This window comes from Trachymyrmex septentrionalis, unplaced genomic scaffold, assembly GCF_001594115.1.
Source record: "Trachymyrmex septentrionalis isolate Tsep2-gDNA-1 unplaced genomic scaffold, Tsep1.0 scaffold62, whole genome shotgun sequence".
NCBI lineage: Eukaryota > Metazoa > Arthropoda > Insecta > Hymenoptera > Formicidae > Trachymyrmex > Trachymyrmex septentrionalis.
Genome location: NW_017305800.1, coordinates 1,013,641 through 1,034,022, shown reverse-complemented (window position 1 = coordinate 1,034,022; position 20,382 = coordinate 1,013,641). Strand labels below are relative to the sequence as shown.

At 34.1% G+C, this 20,382-nt stretch overlaps 2 protein-coding genes across 8 annotated transcripts in view; both read left to right on the top strand.

The window, feature by feature from the left end:
• The window catches only part of LOC108752844 (PDZ and LIM domain protein Zasp), a 34,964-nt gene extending 24,441 nt beyond the window's left edge, over positions 1-10,523 (top strand). For 4 of the 7 annotated variants that reach the window (XM_018493983.1, XM_018493980.1, XM_018493986.1 and 1 more), the window contains 7 exons: positions 322-375; positions 1,502-1,640; positions 4,564-8,308; positions 9,206-9,392; positions 9,469-9,589; positions 9,775-9,890; positions 10,087-10,523. In XM_018493983.1, the coding sequence (XP_018349485.1) occupies positions 322-375; positions 1,502-1,640; positions 4,564-8,308; positions 9,206-9,392; positions 9,469-9,589; positions 9,775-9,890; positions 10,087-10,164 (4,440 nt within the window). In that variant the 3' untranslated portion in view covers positions 10,165-10,523. Of the gene's footprint in view, positions 1-321; positions 376-1,501; positions 1,641-2,127; positions 2,173-4,563; positions 8,309-9,205; positions 9,393-9,468; positions 9,590-9,774; positions 9,891-10,086 lie in introns of all 7 variants that reach the window. The other 3 variants (XM_018493985.1, XM_018493987.1, XM_018493984.1) reach the window with 2 other exon arrangements.
• A 5,100-nt stretch (positions 10,524-15,623) lies between these two features.
• The window catches only part of LOC108752779 (probable tubulin polyglutamylase TTLL2), a 7,403-nt gene continuing 2,644 nt past the window's right edge, over positions 15,624-20,382 (top strand). The window contains exons 1-5 of the mRNA XM_018493864.1: positions 15,624-15,862; positions 16,081-16,139; positions 16,740-16,912; positions 19,688-19,813; positions 20,205-20,308. Of these exons, the coding sequence (XP_018349366.1) occupies positions 16,835-16,912; positions 19,688-19,813; positions 20,205-20,308 (308 nt within the window). The 5' untranslated portion in view covers positions 15,624-15,862; positions 16,081-16,139; positions 16,740-16,834. The remainder of the gene's footprint in view (positions 15,863-16,080; positions 16,140-16,739; positions 16,913-19,687; positions 19,814-20,204; positions 20,309-20,382) is intronic.

Genomic DNA, 20,382 nt, shown 5'->3' with positions numbered 1-20,382 from the left:
TTTTCATATTCATTGATTATATAAAACGAGAAATATATCTAAAAATTTTTCACTGATTAATACTAATAATCATCAAAGAGTCATGTATCCTAAAGCAAAAATTATTATAATATTATTAAAATGTCTTGGAATCAGTCGATTACCTAAGTATATTAATAATTATATTCGCGACTATTTCGAACTCGTGACTAATTAGTCTGTCGTAATTAGGAACGTTTCTGCCAATTTTTTTTCTCTCTCTCTCTCTCTCTCTTTCTCTCTCTCTCTCATCTTGTTTTTAATCATTCGTCCCACATGACATCGTTGTATCGTTTTGTGCAGCCCACCCGTTTTGGCACCCCGCCCGTCGATTCACCGAGCTTACGATCAGTCCAGGTAAAGTCCCAGCACGATTCGTAACGCTCTAATTGATCTCGATCGCCCTTCAAGATCGTCAGTATATAATTTATCCCATAAAAATTACTATTTGAGATATCGTTGTTTTGATTCAAACGCGGAAATGAATTCAAACTGTCATCGAAAATGTATCAAGATATCACAATTAACTAATAACATAATGACATTTCATCAGTGGAAATTGTTAATCTTAAAGCATATTTCAAGTATAGTGCATCTTGATGTCTTCTTTCTATTTTCTCTATTATCAAAAATATGAAAAACTTAAATTTCAAACTGCTAAACTATTTTTTTTTTGGACAATAAACTTTCAACTTATGAAAATCGAAATTCAAATTTGACATATAATGTAAAACGAAATGAAGTTTTAAAATAATTAATAAATGTAAACATAATATAATTGCTTTAATTTACTTAAAAGTTGGTCAAAATTATTCTATTTGTATAAAAATAACAATTTTAAATTATATAAAGACTAATGTGTGTGTAATCTTTGTACATATTTTTTTTAATTCCGTGGCTCTAAATATAAATAATAAAAATTAAAATATATAAAGTAAAATTTTTAAATGGGTGTAAAATTACCTTCATGTTATATAATATACACAAGGGTATAGCAATTAGTTATCCCAAAATTTCATAAGCTTATAATCAAATTGTGTGCAATGCAATTGCTTGCATGTGACCTCCATAGCGGAAATAACAGTTTTAAGCACGGGAGCAGTACAATGTTCCTTGAGACTTTGCGCGATATGGGTCACTGATTAACCTATCGCACTTTTGCATTAACAGGCGTTATCAAAGCAGCGAAATCTCGCATGTTCAACTATATTTGGCACTGACTACCTTTTATCTGACTACCTTTTAATCTGTTAATTCTGTAGTTGTGATTTTAATTTATACCTCGTTTCTTATATAACAAGAGAGTACTTTATTTATTTGGTTCAAGAATTATCACAATATTCTAAAGAAGAAATAATTAATGTGATATAAATTACTGTATTAAAACATTGTTTAAGTGCACAATGCTCCATTTTTATATCAAAAATTAAAACATATATATTACGATAATAGCAATTAGAGAAGAAAATTTGTAAATTTACAGGCACCAACGAGCAACAATCTCGTTGGTCCTAAGCCCTTTGGTGGATCGAGTGCTGGTTTCTCATCGAATTTGTCTCCGCCTCCGACATTGAATTCCGGAAGCAATACCTTGCCACGTCCTCAAAGCCAGACTGTGACAGGTAAGTCAATCTTATTATTATAAATATAAATAGGTATGATATAAACTTAAAGAACTGATGCAATACAGGATGACGAAAACTCGTGTATTTTTTAAGATCAGTGTTTGATAAAAAATATAAATAGATGCAAAATCCATGCTCAGATCTGTATATTTATATAATTGACGTTATGTAATATCGCTGAAAAATATTTATCTCGAGTACAAAAGAGGAATTAAGGTAATGTAAGATGACGTTAATTTTAAAGATGTGTTAAAATCTTTTCTGCGATAAATCGAAATATTTGATTGGTAAGCAACAATGGATAGATAGAGAAAGACAATCCTATCGCCTCTTTTCTTCATCATTTTTTTGATTCGGGGAACTGCGTCGATTTTACGCAGTTATTTGAGAAGTTCGAAGAAGCAATTTCATAATCGATTTAAGATAATCGTGATCTTGTCTTATACGTCCTTGCCCTAACTCTGTCTTCGATTCTTGCAAATAGGTCGGTACTCTACCCTGCCAAAGCCAAAAAGTTCGCCTTTCAGAGGTACGACGAATAGATTAGAGCCGTCGGTTGACCGAGTTTCGAGCTTTGGCTGATACGCCTCCTTTGGCTTACATTCTCATATTTTATATCGCTCTTTCTCCCTTGCACGCAGCTCGTATATACATGTATCATATTATCGATCGATCGATCATTGGTCCTCGCTGGTCTATATATTGTGATAGTCTCTTTAAATAGTGATAGAGAGAGAAAAGGAGGGACGTCTCATAGTTTTGATCGTTTCATTCTTGGCTCCTTATTATTCGTCGTTATCTCGACGACGACGGCGAACTCTGAGAGCTATGACAGTTTGTAACGACCTTTCAATATTACGATTTCATCCCTTCTTACTTTCATACTTTAACCTTCTTATTTTAAAAATTTGCACGATACACTCGAAAAATTATTCATAATAGCTGTATCTTAATTATTTTAAATATGCCATTATGAGAGAACAAGATCAAATTAGAAATCCAATATTTAATAATAATAATAATAATATTTATGTGCATTAAGAAAATGATAAATACTTTCCTTCGTAATCTTTCTTCTTTCCAATAATTTTTATATAATACTTTTTCTTTGAAAAAAATTATGTAATATATGTTTTTATAATTAATGTTTAGTTTATTATTTCAGATATAATATAATAATTTTTTATATTAAAAGTGACTTTTTTAAAGTATTATTTTCAATAAAGAAATTTTATATTATTAACTTCATCCTAGAAATATTATATTTAAGAAAACTTAGCATTAACTTTTCTGGAAAATACATAGATCGATCCCCATGTCTACTCGTGCAATTTAACCGCGTGTTATCGTGCTTTTTCTTTCCGCGTATAATCTTTCTTTTATCTTTTTTCAGCCGGTCCGTCTTTCAACCCGAAACCCAGACCCTTCTCCCTCACATTCGCATGAATCAATAGCTCTCAATGGCGCCGTCGTCGTCTTCATGCTGGCAACCGAAATGCAAACACGATCCAGATGATAAAAGTGCCAGACTATGATTTCACTATTCACGATTTTTATTTCAAGTTTTTTAATTAAATAATATGGATAAGAGAAAAGTTATCTTTAGTTATTTTGAAATATGTCTATCAGTTTAACAATATAATATTGCAATGCTTATTATATTATATTCTGATCATATTTGGAATTGTTTTTGTTTTTTCTTTTCCAAGAAAAAAATCATGAGATAGCACACATCGATTTCTACTATTTGATGACACATTTTGTATTGTCATCAATCCAGGGTGTTGAATAAATAAACGCAGATGCGAAATAAAGCACAAGTTCTTCGTAAAACGTACATCTACTTTGATTTTTTTTTACATTGTGTCACACCATTTCTTCAAAACACGCCCATAAATTGACATTTACAGCGTTTTTCTTCGCTTTGTATCAATGATCTCAAATATTCGAGGTGTATTGATGCTATAATACGCATTGTTCTCGTAGAATCTTTTTGCTACTTACAACCGGTTTGAAAGCGACGTTTAGCACACGAAGGCACACAGCTTTCACGCTGCTCTAAAAAGTATCAAGTATCGAGTGATTATCACAAGAAATGCACAGTTGTTGATTTAAATAATAATTATATATTAAAAGATCTCTTTTCACAAAAACTAAATCTTTAATTTAATACCTTATAATTCTGCTTCTTTTCTTAATTTTGCATACCGGGCTGCGCTTGTGGTCCTCTTCCGTCGAAAAAAATCATCAAATCAAATAGAATTATTTATTAATTAAATTAATATAACTCTGTCCTACTTTATAATTTTTTGAATGTTTTATTTTAGCAAAATATTTTACAAATAAAAAATTAATAATGTATTTTATAAATTATTTATAGTAAAAAAGATAAGCAAATATCTTTTATTTAAGATATATTTGCACAAATGTATAACGACAGATATAATAAATATTTTTATTATATATAAAATAAAATATCGATAGTATTATAATAAATATTATTATTTAAAAAATATTTAATTACATTTTTTCAACCACATTTCTTTATCATAATTATTAAGATGAGCAATTAAGATAAAACAAATTAGTCAGTCTCTAATTGTAAGAATTATTTATCAAGAATAAATTATTTATTGCGTTTGCATATTTAAAATTTAAAAAAAAAATATATATATATATATATACTTTTTTATATATTCGGAAAGAGACCACGGGCGCGCACGGTTCATCGTGCTTCTTACTTACTGCAAATTTCTCTGTTTTTTGTCTGTTCTTTCTAACGTACCCTGACGAATCTAATCACTTATCCTCCCGAACGTGTGTATTATACACTTTTTGTGTGTCGTGTTTTCTCTTCCCTGCAATTCCGGCGAGTTATCTTTATATTTTCGCCTACCGCCATCCCCATTTGCCATCTCAGAAACCTCCAACAGCGAGACTTACGAAAGATCCTACTATCACGAGGTCGTAGAAAACACGAAAGATCAGTCCTCCCGTTCCGGCTCCGTAAGATCCCGTCGGAGCCTCCTTTGGCCACCTCCGAAATCTATCGAAGATATTACATATCCCACTGCCAGTCCTCTATATATCAATCCGAATCCTATTCTCGATAAAAGGTGCTATCAGGTCAAAGAGAAACGCGCTAGTATTGAGGCTTGCGAGCGAGCTTTGAGCCGTAGAACCGAGAGACATCGAAGCGAAAGCATAGATCGAGAGATCGAAAGTGTATTGAGAGAAAACAATCATCAGCACGAAACTGACGTGATGGACCGGCTGAGTTGTCCTGGACAGCCAGTATATCGGCGTATCGAGCTGTGGGATACCAATAGAACCTCTCGATCGGATATGATATCCTCGAGGCCAAGTTCAACTGATAGTGTCCGAAGATCGTTGACACCCACCAGAATCGTTCAACCGATTCCGAAACCGTGGACTGCAACCGTCAGCAGCGGAGGTACCAATCTTTATCAGCAGAGTTTTGCAATATCAGCACAACAAGAACAGCCTGCAGGACAAATTTACAAGAAATTTACGCAGCGGGAAGTTTGTCGAGAACGTATATCGGGCAGCAAGGAACATCGGGAAGAACAACGAGCTTACAGAACAGAGATCTGTCGAAGGGAGCAAATCTGCCCAAAACCGCCCTTACCCATACCTAAGCAAGAGCCAACAGAGACGGTTAAAGAAATAGACACTGAGGTAACTAATCTAAGGGATGATGAGACGGATGAAGGGGAAGTTTCAAAGGGTATTCAGGGCGAACATGATTTGATCACCGAGACGGCCGAAGAGACAGTGGACGGTATGCACACGAAGCAATCGGCAACTTTTGAAAAGACTGTGGAGAGGGTATCATCGCCAGTGAAGAGATATAATGTTCCGACGATAGAGAAAGCGGAAGACAAGACGGAGTTTCAGTGTTTCGCGAGAAGAACTGAAAAATACATCGATCGAAAAGTGGAAGACACAACGGAACGAACTGTGGAGGAGTCCGCCGAGATGGTTACGTCGGCCATTGACGCTCAGCAGATGTTGGAAAAAGCAAAGCAAGAGGAAGAGGAAAGAAAGAAAGAAGAGGAAGAAGAAGAGCGAAGAAAGGAAGAAGAAGAAAGAAGAAAACGTGAGGAAGAGAAACAAAGACGTCAAGAAGAAGAAGAAAAGAGGAAACGAGAAGAGGAGGAGAAGAACAAAAAGCATGTGACTTTCAGTGCAGAGGATGAAGAGATCGAAGAAGTGCGAGAGCAGCCGCTGGGCAGAACTGTCGTACGAGAAGAACGCATCACAGAATCAGACGGATCTACTCCGGGACGTTGCAAAATCACAAAAGAGACATACGAAGAGATTACTGAAGAAGTGCTGGTTCAGGAACGCGTCAGAAAAAGAGGAGCCGTAGAAGACGAACGTAGAAAGAGCTTACGTGAGCAAGTGGAGGTTCATCAAAGTCTTCGAGATCAACAGGCGCCGGAAAGACGAAATGTTGTCGCAAGATATGGACAGCAACCTCAAGAGACCATGGAGTCGTGTAAGAAAAAGGTGCAATTCTTGAAAGAGACGGAGACGGGGCCGAAACCTCTATCTGACACGCCTGTAAAAAATTCCACACCCAAGGAGTGGAAATCCGAGATGGTGAACGCCCTGACAACTGTATCTGATCGTCCTTATACGCCGCTGAATGCCACTTCCAGCGTAAAAGAATTATATACCGAAGAAACCATCTACCTGGACCATAGATGTCGCCCTAAGACACCGCCGCCCAAAAAGGAGATCCGATCAATTTCACCTTTCCAACAAGCATTAACGATAGCGCCTGAACGATCCTACACTCCTCTGAGTCGTGAAATCGGACCAGAAGATCAACAAATTGCCACTAGATCGCAGACTCCAAGTCTTCAATTACAAAATGACGAATACTGTCCACCGTTAGGTATTTTATACGGTAAAGAGGGGAAATCTTACGCGCGAGAACAGATATATATGAAGAAAGAAGTCAAGGAATCGAGACCGCGACCTTTACCTACTCCGCCACCTGATTATCGTCTGAGAGACTCTTCAGCGTCACCTGCTGCGAGATCTCAACCAGAAATTCTCAAATCATCTAAATCTTTTACAGCTGGTCTAAAAAAGCCAGACGCCATACCGGCCTATCAGAAGAATTTAGTGGCGATGAAGAAAGGACCTGTAGAGGGTCAGCCATTCGTTCCCAGTAGAACACCTACTCCAACGCCTCGCAGATCCAAGTCACCTGCTCAAGGACCGCCCGAGCCTCCAGCGTGTTACGTAAAAACTCGAGCCCCAAGAGTTCGAGAAGATCCACCACCATCGAAACGCGGTGGAGCAGTACATTTTCCTTCGCGTAAGACCATCTCTTACCATGTAGAGGAAGATACTGATAGTGGTCACAGAAAGCAAGAATATTCTGCTTCGAGGACCGTTAACTACGACGAGAAGGAGACCAGCAGTCTCAAAGCAGGTCCAACGGAGGCACTTTACGCCCAGTTCCAGGAAACACGGTGTATGACGAGTGAAGAAACTAGCGAGCAGAAAAATACTGCGACTCACGTAAAGAAAGCGCTTCAAGTAGTCGAAGATTACGAGAAATGTCAGCAAAAAGAGATACCAGCGGTATCACCACCGCAAAAGCCGAAACCAAACACCTGTGCCATAAGTAAGGTGAGCCAAACGAAGCCCACTTTATCATGTCCTATGACAACATCTGCGCCAGTTAAACCGACCTACAGTAGCTCCACCGAAGTGCGTCACGTGCGATATGAGACTCCTTCACCGAAACCTTGTCCGGAAACAGGAGTGACCGTTCTACCTTGCAAAGCGTATTCTGATCAGGGAATCAAAGCCGGCGTCGTAGTAGTGCCCTGCGATAATTCTCAGACCTGTTCTAGATCCGGAATCTGCGTGACAGCCATGAAAGATCGATCGGTCATGTGCGTGTCGCCTTCGTTCGGTATGCGATCCGGTACCTGTGGTCAACCGTCAGGTACTTGCGGTCGCGAATCCAGTTGCGATTTCAATATCTCCGACTGTCCAAGTTCCGACATCTGCGTAACTCCGTGTGCCGACGGTTCTGTTTGCGTGGCACCTTGCAAAAAACGTGATTCAAATCAATCCAAGGCAAATCTTCCCTTCCCTCAAATCCCGCTTCCCTATGAAAAAATTCCCCCACCAGCTCCTCAATGTTCAACTCCTAGCTTCAAACCTCGCACTAACCTGAGTGGTCAGCTTGCCCGATTGACCGCCAAGAACGGCCAATCAAACGTGCCTACGGTACAGCTTTACAAACCGATCCAGACCGAACCGATTCAGACTCAGACTCTTCAGGCCCAGAATTACACCGAAGACACTTATTATCACACTCAGAGCTACCGCGAAACCCACTGCGAATCTGGCAATCATTGCCAGAACACTCAGAACCGCTGCCAAGACCAGATCCATTGTGATCCCCTTAGTGAAATCCAGAATTTAGTAGACCCACCAAATTTGTCGTCCCACCCGGATCTAGGTACTGGAATCGGTGGCCTCGGCAGCGCGGGTTCCAAGACCGGATCGTTCGCTGGTAGCAGTGCGCCCAAACGTGGACGGGGTATCCTGAATCAGGCTGTCGGAGCGGGATCGCGTATACCCCTGTGCGCTCACTGCAACTCATATGTCAGGTACTCAGGATTGTCCGGATCGATAATAATGACGATGTTTGCTACTTTCGTTGTTGCTTTTCGTATCTTGTTCTAAATATATATGTTTTATTTTTTACAAACGTTTTTTCTTTATTCGTACTCGTTTTTACATTGATGCTTGTACATATTAGTGTGGGTGTGCGTGTGAATCTGTTCTTATTTTTTAGGTGTTGTTTTTATTATTCTTAGGGGTTTTTTCCTATTTTAAATTATTCGAAGAATTTTTAAAAAAATTAAAGCAATCATATTTTTGCATCTTTCACCTGCAACTTATTCGAATTAGATTCTCTCAGGCTTATATTTTCGAACTAATTTACACAGTTATGCACTATTTTAGATAATATAAATAATGTAAAAATATGTCACTATAGATATAGTTACATATATCTAATTAAAAAAATTTTATGTCATTATATTGAAATACAATTTCAACTCTTTCTGTATTATTTAATTTTATTATGCACAATGTTATGTTTTGCAATTTTTTCAGATATCTTACAATTAAAATTTTATATTTTGTTAAACAATATTTTTTTAAACTTATTTTTTATTATATTGACAATATTGTTTGTTATATTTCTGCATTATGTTTCCGTTTATCAGAGTAATATACGAAAATTCATTGTACTTGTTTGTATCAGTAATTGTCTAAGTGATTAACATGATTTCCGTTGCATGTATTGTTGACAGCTAACGAAAAAAATACTAATCACAAGTCGAACGGCTTCACTCTAAAACCAGTGTGTTGTAAAGACGGCAAAGAGTGCATAAGGTTTGTATAAAACTTTACTTCGTAAATATCTATTAACACCTTGGTTTAAAAAAAAATATATATAAATATATTACGATATCAAATTAATTATAATATAATTATAGAGGGCCTTTCATCACCGCTTTGGGCCAAATCTGGTGCCCCGATCATTTTGTCTGCGTTAACGCCCAATGCCGTCGTCCTCTTCAAGATATCGGCTTCGTCGAGGAAAAAGGACAACTCTATTGCGAATATTGTTTCGAGAAATTTATTGCTCCTACGTGTAACAAGTGCAACACCAAAATCAAGGGCGTAAGTACAGTATTATAGGTGATTTATCGTCGACTATGATTCGATGTATTAATAATCATTTCATTTTAATGTATAGGATTGCTTGAACGCGATTGGAAAGCACTTCCACCCTGAGTGCTTCAACTGCGCTTATTGTGGCAAACTTTTCGGTAACAATCCGTTCTTCTTGGAGGAAGGATTGCCTTATTGCGAAGCTGGTTAGTATTTCCGCGATAAAATAAAAAAAATGTAAAGTGTACCACGGCGATTAAAAAATATAATAATATGCATTAAATTTAAAATACTTTTATTTAAGTTACGTTTATTTCATAAAGTTACATATTAAATTACATATTCAATTAAATATGCAAAATTATAAGTGGCAATCTTTTCCTCATTGTAGACTGGAACGAGCTGTTTACCACGAAATGCTTCGCGTGTGGATTCCCAGTCGAGGTTGGCGACCGTTGGGTGGAAGCCCTAAACAACAACTATCACAGCCAGTGCTTCAACTGCACGGTAAGTAATAATTTTTAGAAGAGCCCTGTCAACATTCTACTTTTTATTTTGTATTATTTTTACTCGTTTTTTTTAAAGCTTTATCATTTTTATCGTGCATCGAAATCTACAGAGAATCTCTAAATCTGCTAAACCGATGTAAAATTATTTTAAGATTAATATGAGCGTTTGTTTTTTTTTTTTGTTGATGTATTAGATGTGTAAGAAGAATCTCGAGGGCCAAAGCTTCTATGCGAAAGGCGGTCGTCCTTTTTGCAAAAATCACGCACGTTAAAATAATCCTCGACCATCGGATACGATCGATGGAATGAAAAGAGGAGAAAAAAATAGGGAAGAGCAAAAAAAATGAAGGAAAAGTGCAACGAAGAGAAAGAAGCATACAATGTTAATGCATCAATTACTTTATCGTGATTAATTTTTTTCTGTGTCTTCGATCAAGATCACTATAACTAACCCTTTGTTAAATCCACGAGCGATCCTTCGCATAGCTACAAAAATACAGGATTAATTAAGGGTGATTTTGACAACGAAACTTCTTTATCACTGAGTCTAATAATGAATTGCAATCAGTAATTGAGAGAAAAATGTGGCTATATTTATAGAATAGAGAGATACATCATAAAACGATATAAAAAGTAATAAGAATAGAATTTTAAAAAAACTATGGTTATCAATAATACTAAATGATTTAAATATTAAATTTTTTCAGCGTCACCAATCACCTTAATTAATTTTTTGCAATGCACACGAAATACTACTAATGTCGCGCGTCGCCCGGCTACGAGAGAGATTTATTAATTAATATTTATTATCTAGCTTAATTAAAAATGACGCAGAAGGCCATCAACCATCTCAACTCTAAAGAGTTCAATGGAGATATACATCTCCGTTTCTAATCTATAAAATTTAATAATTTATTAATCTTTCATTCATATATAATTTTCTAAAAGGTACAGTCAAAAGAAACTATATATACAGTTTCCTTTAATCAAATATTTTTTAAAAAGAGCGTTGATTCTATCATGATTTTATATATAATATGTCGCATAGCTTTCGTTAAACATTCATTTGTGCTCTTTAGAAATGACCTTGCGTCTATTAACATGCAGTCTTGTTTTTGACAATTCCGTTTACGAATATTCAATCATCATCATACTTTGCGTCATACTTCACGACATTGACGTCAACCGCGAGCGAACAGAGCAATTAATTACGTTGAGGACGTTTAATGATGTATCCTTGCATACTTTGCGGTTCCCGTTTAATAACAGGAGGCCTAATCGCGATCCTGGCAGGATTAGCGGAAAATCGTTCGCGGCAGGAAACACTGGGACGATACAACATATAACGAACGAGCCGTCGGCGGAGTCGTCTCGATCATGGATCACGCAAAGGTCATCAGAACAATTAGTATTACGTGGGCATAATTTCGTATTTCCAAGGTGCATCGGAATGTAGCGAGCGATAACAAAATCTCAAAGATAGCATTTCTTTGCTTGACAATCAACGACGGCGGTGCATCGTGATGAGAAAAAGAGAGCATAATCGTGAAAAAATAGAATAAATGATTGTAGAAGTCAGATTGAAAGTATGAATGACGAGTAAATGCGTTAATTACACATAAAGAGAGAAAATGGTTACATGGTTTCTGAGCAATCAAAATTGCATGCGATGGCAAATTGCATGCGATCAGATTTTAAACACGTACAATTCTGATATAAGATTAATGATAATAATAAAACAAATTCAAGTAATTTGACTTTATTTGCTGTTTTTTATAAGATTTGTAATTATCGAAATTTGTAATATATATTCAAAAAATAATAAGTCCAACAATAACAAATTCTATTGTGGACATATTTTAAAATAATTACAAACGCACTTTTGAAATTAAATATCACATTAAATAACGTTATTATTTATTTTTAATAATAAAAGGATTAATTTGGTTCTTAAGTCATTATTAATCAATGAGAAATGTCATAATGTTTAACAAACAGTTGAAATTTGCATACTCGGAATTATATGCTAGTCAAATGTTGAAAATTCCATTCTTAAATTTATGAACATTTTTCATATAATAACAACAAATTATTCTTAATTTATAGACGAAAGAAATATATAGGCGGAAAAAGGAGCGAATAATATTAATTTATAAGAGTCAATTCGACATATTTTGTGCATGTAGGTCGTTAAGGATTATTTGCCGAAGATACTTAATAGCTTTACTAAATCGACGACGAGCAGATATATAATCTTAGTGCATGCAAACTTCACCGTAAGTCATCCGCGAGTCTGCCGTACCCTGGAATCAGCCGATTAAAGTCGAGACTGATAACAGGTTCAACATGCATCCAGGCTTTCATTTAATCAGCCGATCGATTCGCAAGTTGGAAAAACGAAAGGCTAAAATTCGCACGGTAGGAACAACCTGCTGACAATTCTTATCTCTTTAAACTCCTAACTACTGTAATCTCTACATCAGTCTTTTGTTAAAGAGAACCCTCTCCCTAGAATTGTCATTAAATTCTTTGAAATAAATTCGTATTTTTAAATTTTTTGAAACATACATATTGTATTGTATATTAAATAATCAAAATTCGTAATTCCGAAATATATTTCATAGTTTCTAAATCTTTAAATTTTCTTAATTTTTTGAAACTATAATATTTAAGTTTATGGTTTTTTCGATGTGGACAATTATAACAATTAAATTTCTAGATCTACTTCACTACAAATATTCTAAAATCAATGAAAGAAATCTTTTCCAGGATATGACGATGCGCGGAATAAAATATTGTTGATTTCTAATTGTCGGCTCTATTTTACAAAATAAGAGACTCTAATGACAGATATTGTCATATTATTACGTTACTTCTAATATGTTACCGATTGTGCCATCTGCGTGAGCTTCTGTTATTGCGTAATTATTCTTTCTTTGTGAATGAGAAAAGAAAGAGAAAAAGAGTATATGTGCGAGAGACTTGAACAGAACTCGTTTATTTGCGTGGAACGAGTATATAGTATAATTATATAGTATGTAAGTGTTTTAAGTTGCGGGAATAATTCTGAAAAAAGGAAAGAAAGTATGGTGTGCAAAGAATTTGACTTTACCTGAACGATCGCGAATAATCTTCGACAACGAACGATCGATCGACTATCGCCGTTCGATCATCGACAATCATACAACGGCGCGGACCACGAAATTTCAACTTTTGTTTGGCTGATTATCAGCTGAGCATCGCACAAGCCTCTGTATACGTGTTACGTGTTGCTTATGAAATAAAAGAAAATATTCACTCGAGAGTTCCAAATTTCTTATCCTCTCTTTTGCTGACATTTTGGAATTGATTATTAAATTATCACAAATTTACTTGTTAGAAGACAGAATTTTAAAAAAACTTTTTTTTAATTTTTAATAATTTTATAGAAATCTGTGTGTGTGTTAACTCTTATGATTTTAAATACATTTAAACATATTTAAAATAAATTCTAAATATATAATATATGATTATCTGTTTCCATTTTTATATTGATTGTATAGATATTTATGTTTAATAAACTCTTCTACGTTGTAAGACTCTGTTACTGAATGTAAGGAGTGAAACTCGACGAGCAAAACTTAAGAATGTCAAAATTGAAACACATCCATTTCATTGTATCGAGCTTAATTCAAAAGATAATTTGATCATCTAAATTCATAGCATGCGTACATATATACTTGCTATTTCTTCTGAGTTTATTTATCGAAACGCATGTAAAAAGTTCTCAAGATTCTCTTATAAAGTCAGTTGAAGCAAATTTTACGGGAGATTTGCGTGTACAATGAGATATATAATAAAAATCCAGTAAGATTATAAGACGTACAAACAACCGTAATTATTTACGAGTGTTATTTACAACTGGGGCTTAGTATTTTAATAACTCAGAGTATTGATTATGTCATGAAATAGACTGAGAAACGGCGAAAAACCACGAGCATATCACAACGTCAACTATTTCCTACATTTATCGACGATTTCAAGAGAGATCGGAATAAGATCTTCAATAAGAATGATCAAACCAATTCAGATTTTTCAATCAAAGTTGCTACTCTTTGTTTTATCGATTTATCATTAATACGATCACGCGGTATCTGTCTTCGAAAGAGACTGATGGAAGACAGTCTTCTGCTTCTTCAGAAGTTAAATATTTTAGAATATTTCATAAATAAAAAGAGTTAAATATTAAAAACTTTCTAATAGACTTTTATAAAAGATTAATTTGAGACAACAATACACTTCGATAAAAAAAACGTATCGACATAAAGCAGAAGAAAATAAGACAAGTTAGAATCACTAAATTTTATATAAAAAAAAATATCGAAATATCAAAGATATGCAAATTTCATATCATATATTTGCAAATATCGAGACTTTTATCCGAAGTTTTTGAGTGATTTTTTAAATATAGAAATATCTTACAATTTTATTCCTTCTTGTCGTTGTATATTTTTGTAACTAAAATCCTTGTCTTTTTTCTTATCTGCTTCGATTCTAAATATAATATCAAATATTCTAGTGCCTAACTACTCCTTTGCACGGATGATTGCGGTAAAAAAAGTATCCGGCGAGGAATTTAATTTAACGCGAGACATTTGACATTTGATGTGAAGTCGAATTGCGACGTCAGTTACGTTCGTCCTTTCGAACTTTTGTCGATTTTCCTATACCTGAGATATACACAGTCCTCATCTTTAAGTACAACCACCTAATCCGCAATTGTGTCCTTCACACATCCATTGGTCGTCAGTGAGTCCTAATTGATCGTCAAGCACAATCAATATAACGATATCGCACATCGTTCCGCAGTGATAAAAACTTTTTCACGAAATTTGGATAATCGAACGTCCTAATTAAACGTAATTACCGAAACTACAATATTTTTTCACGAACTCTAATTATTCCCGCATTTATCGTCGCGTGACATCTGAATGTTCTTTTATCTCTGTCAGAATCTTTGCAAACATCGATTATAATTATCCCTCATTAAAAATGCGTCGACCATTAAAAGAGAGTTTAAAAGCACGCGGAAATGCTACAGAAAAGTTCAATCTCGCGTTTGAGCTGAAACAGTTGAAACTATCTCTAAAGTCTAAAATACTCGTTGGAAACAGGGTTGGATTAAGTATTTTGTAGATCTGTCAGATACTCTAAATTAATTATAAATATTAATAATTAAAATTGTATACATCTAATATGAAAAACTTAAGGATATTTCCGAAATTTCTAAAATTCCCTTTAAAAATATTTTACTTTTTCAAACTATAATTTCATTACGTCGTTCTGATAATATTTTATTGATATTAATATTTTACTATTATATCCACTTTGTTCAATTTTAGAGACAAGATACTCAAAAGTCGAATAATTTGATAATTGTCGGAAAGTATTCAATTTAATATTACGCTATATTATTCTGATTTCAATGTAATACTATATTTCAATTGAAGAAGTCTAGAGCTTTATTAGTTGCCACGTGCAGCCATCCCTGTACCTTGACGGGAAAGAACGACAGTGCCCGTCGCGTGCTTCTAATAACCTTCCATAAATTCGAATTATCTAAATTCTCTCGGATCCTTCCACAACGAGCTGTTTCTGACCGCCTATTACATATCTTACAACCGACATTCTCATCTAGCGGCCTTGTCGTCCCTTGCGGCAATCGCGGTGGAAAGCGCATAAAAGCTGCAAGCGGCTCACAGCGGTAGCCTGCGCACCTGCGAATCAGCCGAAAGCGATTGCGTAGACCGGAACGTGGCCGCGTACCAGTGAGAACCGAGATCCCGCCTTGTCTACACTAACCATCTCAGCGAGAAACTTCGCGGGGAAAAAATAAGCTTCGATGTATCGAAACTACGAACGATTCTCGATTCACCAAGTCAAAATGGTAGCAGAATTGGCAGTAAATTTATTTACATCTGTTACCTCTGCGTAAGTTCTTTATAAATGTTAACAAATAAAATTACAATTCATGGAAAATAATAATATTAATCTTAAATATAACTTTTGCATTTTATATCTTATATGATATAATTTATTAGCATTTAGATGTACAACAAATTGTGACCTTCAGTACATTTATGTATTATGTGTAATAATTGATTTCTACAAATTTATAAATAATGTAATATAATTATTCATTTTTGCAGATAACTCTCTATATATATAAGGATTGGAATTATTGACAAAATGTTTATCATCTGTAAAGGTAAGATTTCTCTTATATATTACCTTCTATTTTGCTTATACTATAAGAGTTGAACGGTAGACACAACACACATGGTGTCGTCCACGATATATACACGTTTTATATTTCAAAATATCCTTGACATTGGAGAATACTTGGTACATCTATACGACACACAAGCCAAGCAAGCATATTAATAGAAACACAGCGTTATGAATTTATAATTAATATCGATAAATTATTCCACGCTTAATTTTTTTAATTCGTTATTTTCAATACGTAATATAAAAACAAATCCACATTGATTATCTCTAATATAGAAATTTGTATTTTCAACAAAATTATTATATTTATTTAATTTTGTATTATTTATTAAAAAGTATAAGATAATATTTATTGAATTTTTTCGATAAAAACAGTTATTATCACATTTGCATATTTTGTTTTATTACGAGCTCTGTAGTGAAGAAGATATGAAATTAAATTCTTTTATATTTTGATAAAAGAAAACAACGGTTTTAGCTACGAGTGCTATTTCGAAACAATAAAAGTGATAGCGTAATTAGCTCATCAATGCGTTTGCTAACAGAAAATATTTAATTTAATTCTTCTTTTTCTTAGATTACATGTTATAGTGAGCTTCTTAAATGTAATGCAATATCAACGTAACTGAACCGGAAGTTCGTTGTATCTCAAAAAGAATATGATGCTTCGGTATGGCAGTAAAATGCATGGAAGGGCCTTTTGTGTTCAGACTAAATGACAACGGTACCGGACCGCATCTACTTGTACAGGTATGATTGATTTAGATGAAATTCCTACAATCTCAGAAACAAACGAACGTCGATGGAGTCCTCGATAAAGCACAATTTAAATCATAGACTAATTGTAATCCGATTATAAATCTGCACGTCATTCATTCGGCGTACAAATGCCGAAATGCGATTGTACGCGTTGCCGCGCGATGGATCGCGGATAATCGATACGATTCGACGCGAAAGGTCGTCGGCTTCAACGGATAATGTAATGTAATACACCGCGGTAAACGCGGAGATAGCCCCCCTCTAGCTTTACTTTTTTTATATCCCTTAGAATTTATTCACGGCATGGTTACAAACTTAGACTTAGAAATGCCCTTGAACCAAATACTTTTCAAGGTATGCGATACATACATGCATACCTGCAACGCGCCTCTGCGTGCACTTGCCACTTTTAGACGCGATGATTAGGTAAGTGCGACATGCAATGGTAAAAAACAAAAGTAGAAAACTAAAGGACTAACAATAAGTTGGACTTCGTGAAAATTTCCGGCGCGAGATTTGTAATCTCCGTGCTATTTCATACTTTATAACTATTGGTGCTCTGTTGTATACATTACAAAAAGTGATTAACAAGTATTAAGTCCAAGTACTAAATATAGGCTCTCTTACAATTGGATTTTAATGGTTAATTCTTTCATTTGGAATGTATTTTTTTATAATAAAATTTCAAAAGAGATCATTTAATCACGAACATTGCCGTGAATTTTTTATATTCAACAATTAAATCAATAATTATCGAGAAGATAAAGTCGAATTTTTTGTAAATAAAGTCTTGCAATTTAATCTATTTAATACAATTAAATATTTATTTTTAACCGCTTATAATGTACAATTCTTACAAAAATTTAATACTGGAAGAATCTACTACTTATTTCGAATATTAAAACCACTCCTGTTCAAAATAAGTAATTTTCAAAATTAAATTAGATTTCTGTAAGAAAATTATTTCCTCAATATTTTAATTTAAAAAATAAATCCTGAAACTTTATTTGAAATTTACATTAGAAATCAAAATACACCCTTATGCAAATATTAAATTATTAAAAGAAGTGATAAGATTTGGAAAAAATATCACACATTATTCTTTTAATTGATATTATTTCTTCTTGATATTTCCTTTTAAATATATGTGTGATAGAAGAAACGCTAATAAATATACTCGTATCAATAATGTAGCGCAAAAATTAACATGTTTTGCAATTAGTCAACAGTAATAAAAATTCCATGTCAGTCGAAATAATTTTTTGCAAGTGGATTCGCTGTCACATAAATAAATTTCGCGTCTACTTTGGATTCGTGTAATTTATTAAGATGCGTTCGAAAATTCACACATTGTTATTATTTAATAAAATCTAATTTTTTTCATCCAGTTCGTTCATTTATTAAATCACTTGTTTATCTTTGATCATTAACGGAAGAAGTTAAAAAAGAGCAAAAAAATTGGGTTATTTGAGAAAGAAAGACTTAAAAAATGGAGGTTTGCCAATAATAGTGTGTAATTCGATGTGTGACTTATACGATGGTTTGCATAAATGTATGCTAAAATGAGCTACTCTGAAGCTACGAAAGTAACTCAATTGTGTTTCACACAACGTGCGATTGATCAAATTAAATGACATCCTGTATCGAGAAAATATAGACTTTCGGAATTTGCATGACGCAGGAAAATTTATACCATGTTTAAGAAATTACTTTTGTTTCTAATTCGAAAACAAAGAGACAATTAAATTATAGTAAAAATACATTTTTGAAATTCAAACTGCAAAAATAAAAATAATCATTCTCGAGTTGCCTAAGTGCTTCGTAAATCACTTTAGAGTCGAAAATAATGATAAGCTATAAAATCTTTCAAGTTTATAGCTTATAAGTGTGTAAACTCCTTGATCCTAAAAAATATGAATTTTAATGAGATGGTTCAAAAATAAATTTTTCAATTAAAAAGATGTGTCGTACATATCGATTTAATTATAATCAGAGGCCTTGGTTCGTTTTGAAACAAGCAGTCATTCCTAATGTTCTAATAACACGACAATAAATCAAGGGCGGTCGTCGCTATTTTCGTGCCTTACCCTCGAAAGTTTTGAAACTTCAGAATGCGTAGGTATCTGAAATTAAGGAATGCACTTTCGGTTGCCGAGCTGAAAGTGGTTACACTCTATCAATTTGGCCAACTATAGAAATCGATGCAACACGTCTGTATACAGCGTGTGAATTAAATAGATATCGATTATGGTATTTCGGTAACCCCTAGTATAAGCGCATATTTAGCAAGATTCTAAAATAAGTCGAGTACTCTCTATGAATTTATTTGTGAGAATATTTATATATCTAGAAATCGATTGCATCGATAAAACTATTATTTTCATCCAACGTATTTATTCTACGCGAGCAGCTTGCTTTAAAATTACGCAATTCAATTTTAAATTATTATAAATCTGTCAATGTGTGAGATAAGAATATATAAATTAACATATTGATCGCTGTCTTTTCGAAATTGTGCTTTTGACTCACACAAGAATAACGATTGCGTTTTATCATGACGTTTAAAGCGTTTCACGTTGTCGCAAATAATACAGAAAAGATTAGTTGCTTTTATTGTTGCCATCTGACAGCAGAAAAAAATGCTTGAGCACTCACGCGTATATTGAAATCTAAGACGGATTATATAAATAGTATACCTGACCCTCGGAATAAACGTCGACGTAATATCAGCCATCCTTTCGCTATCGCGGATGTTTTCTTTTGTAGGTTTGCACGGAAAGGGGATGGCGGGAGTACGCCGGTGAAAATAATGTATTCAAAGATCGATGGAATTTATGGTGGCGGTCCGGCGGTTTCCCCACATCACATTACAGGCCATTATTCCCCTGCCAGGTAATAATGCAATATCTAAGCTAAGTTTATTTTTGCGAAATCTCGAATTCTCTTCAAATCGTAAACGAACGATCAAAGGGATCGTTCTTTCAATTTTTTTTCCTGAAAAATCCTAATTTTCTTATTACATAAATTTGTGTTTTTTAAATCATTGTGATTCTCCCAAGTTTGTATACGAAAGACTTAACTTTGACTTATTAACATTTGTAATAATATTTGGCACTCTATCCATTTTTAATAATTAATTTCGTATGTTTTAATTAATTAATTATATAATTTTTTTAATTTAATATAAAATTAACTATTTATTTCACACACAATTTTTCTAATTATCTATTAGCTTAATTAAACAAAATTGCTCAAATAGTATGTTGAATTATTTTTCGAACAGTTCGTCAATCGGATACCAAAGGGAAATTCCATCTGTCGAAAGGATAAGCTTATCCGTCACTTAAAGCGCATGAAAAAAGTCCACGGTGCGATATATGATTTCAGGTATACGAAACTTTTAATTGAGCTTGCCTGCGTTAACATAAAGTTTTTCTTGTAAAAATTATTATCTTTATCAA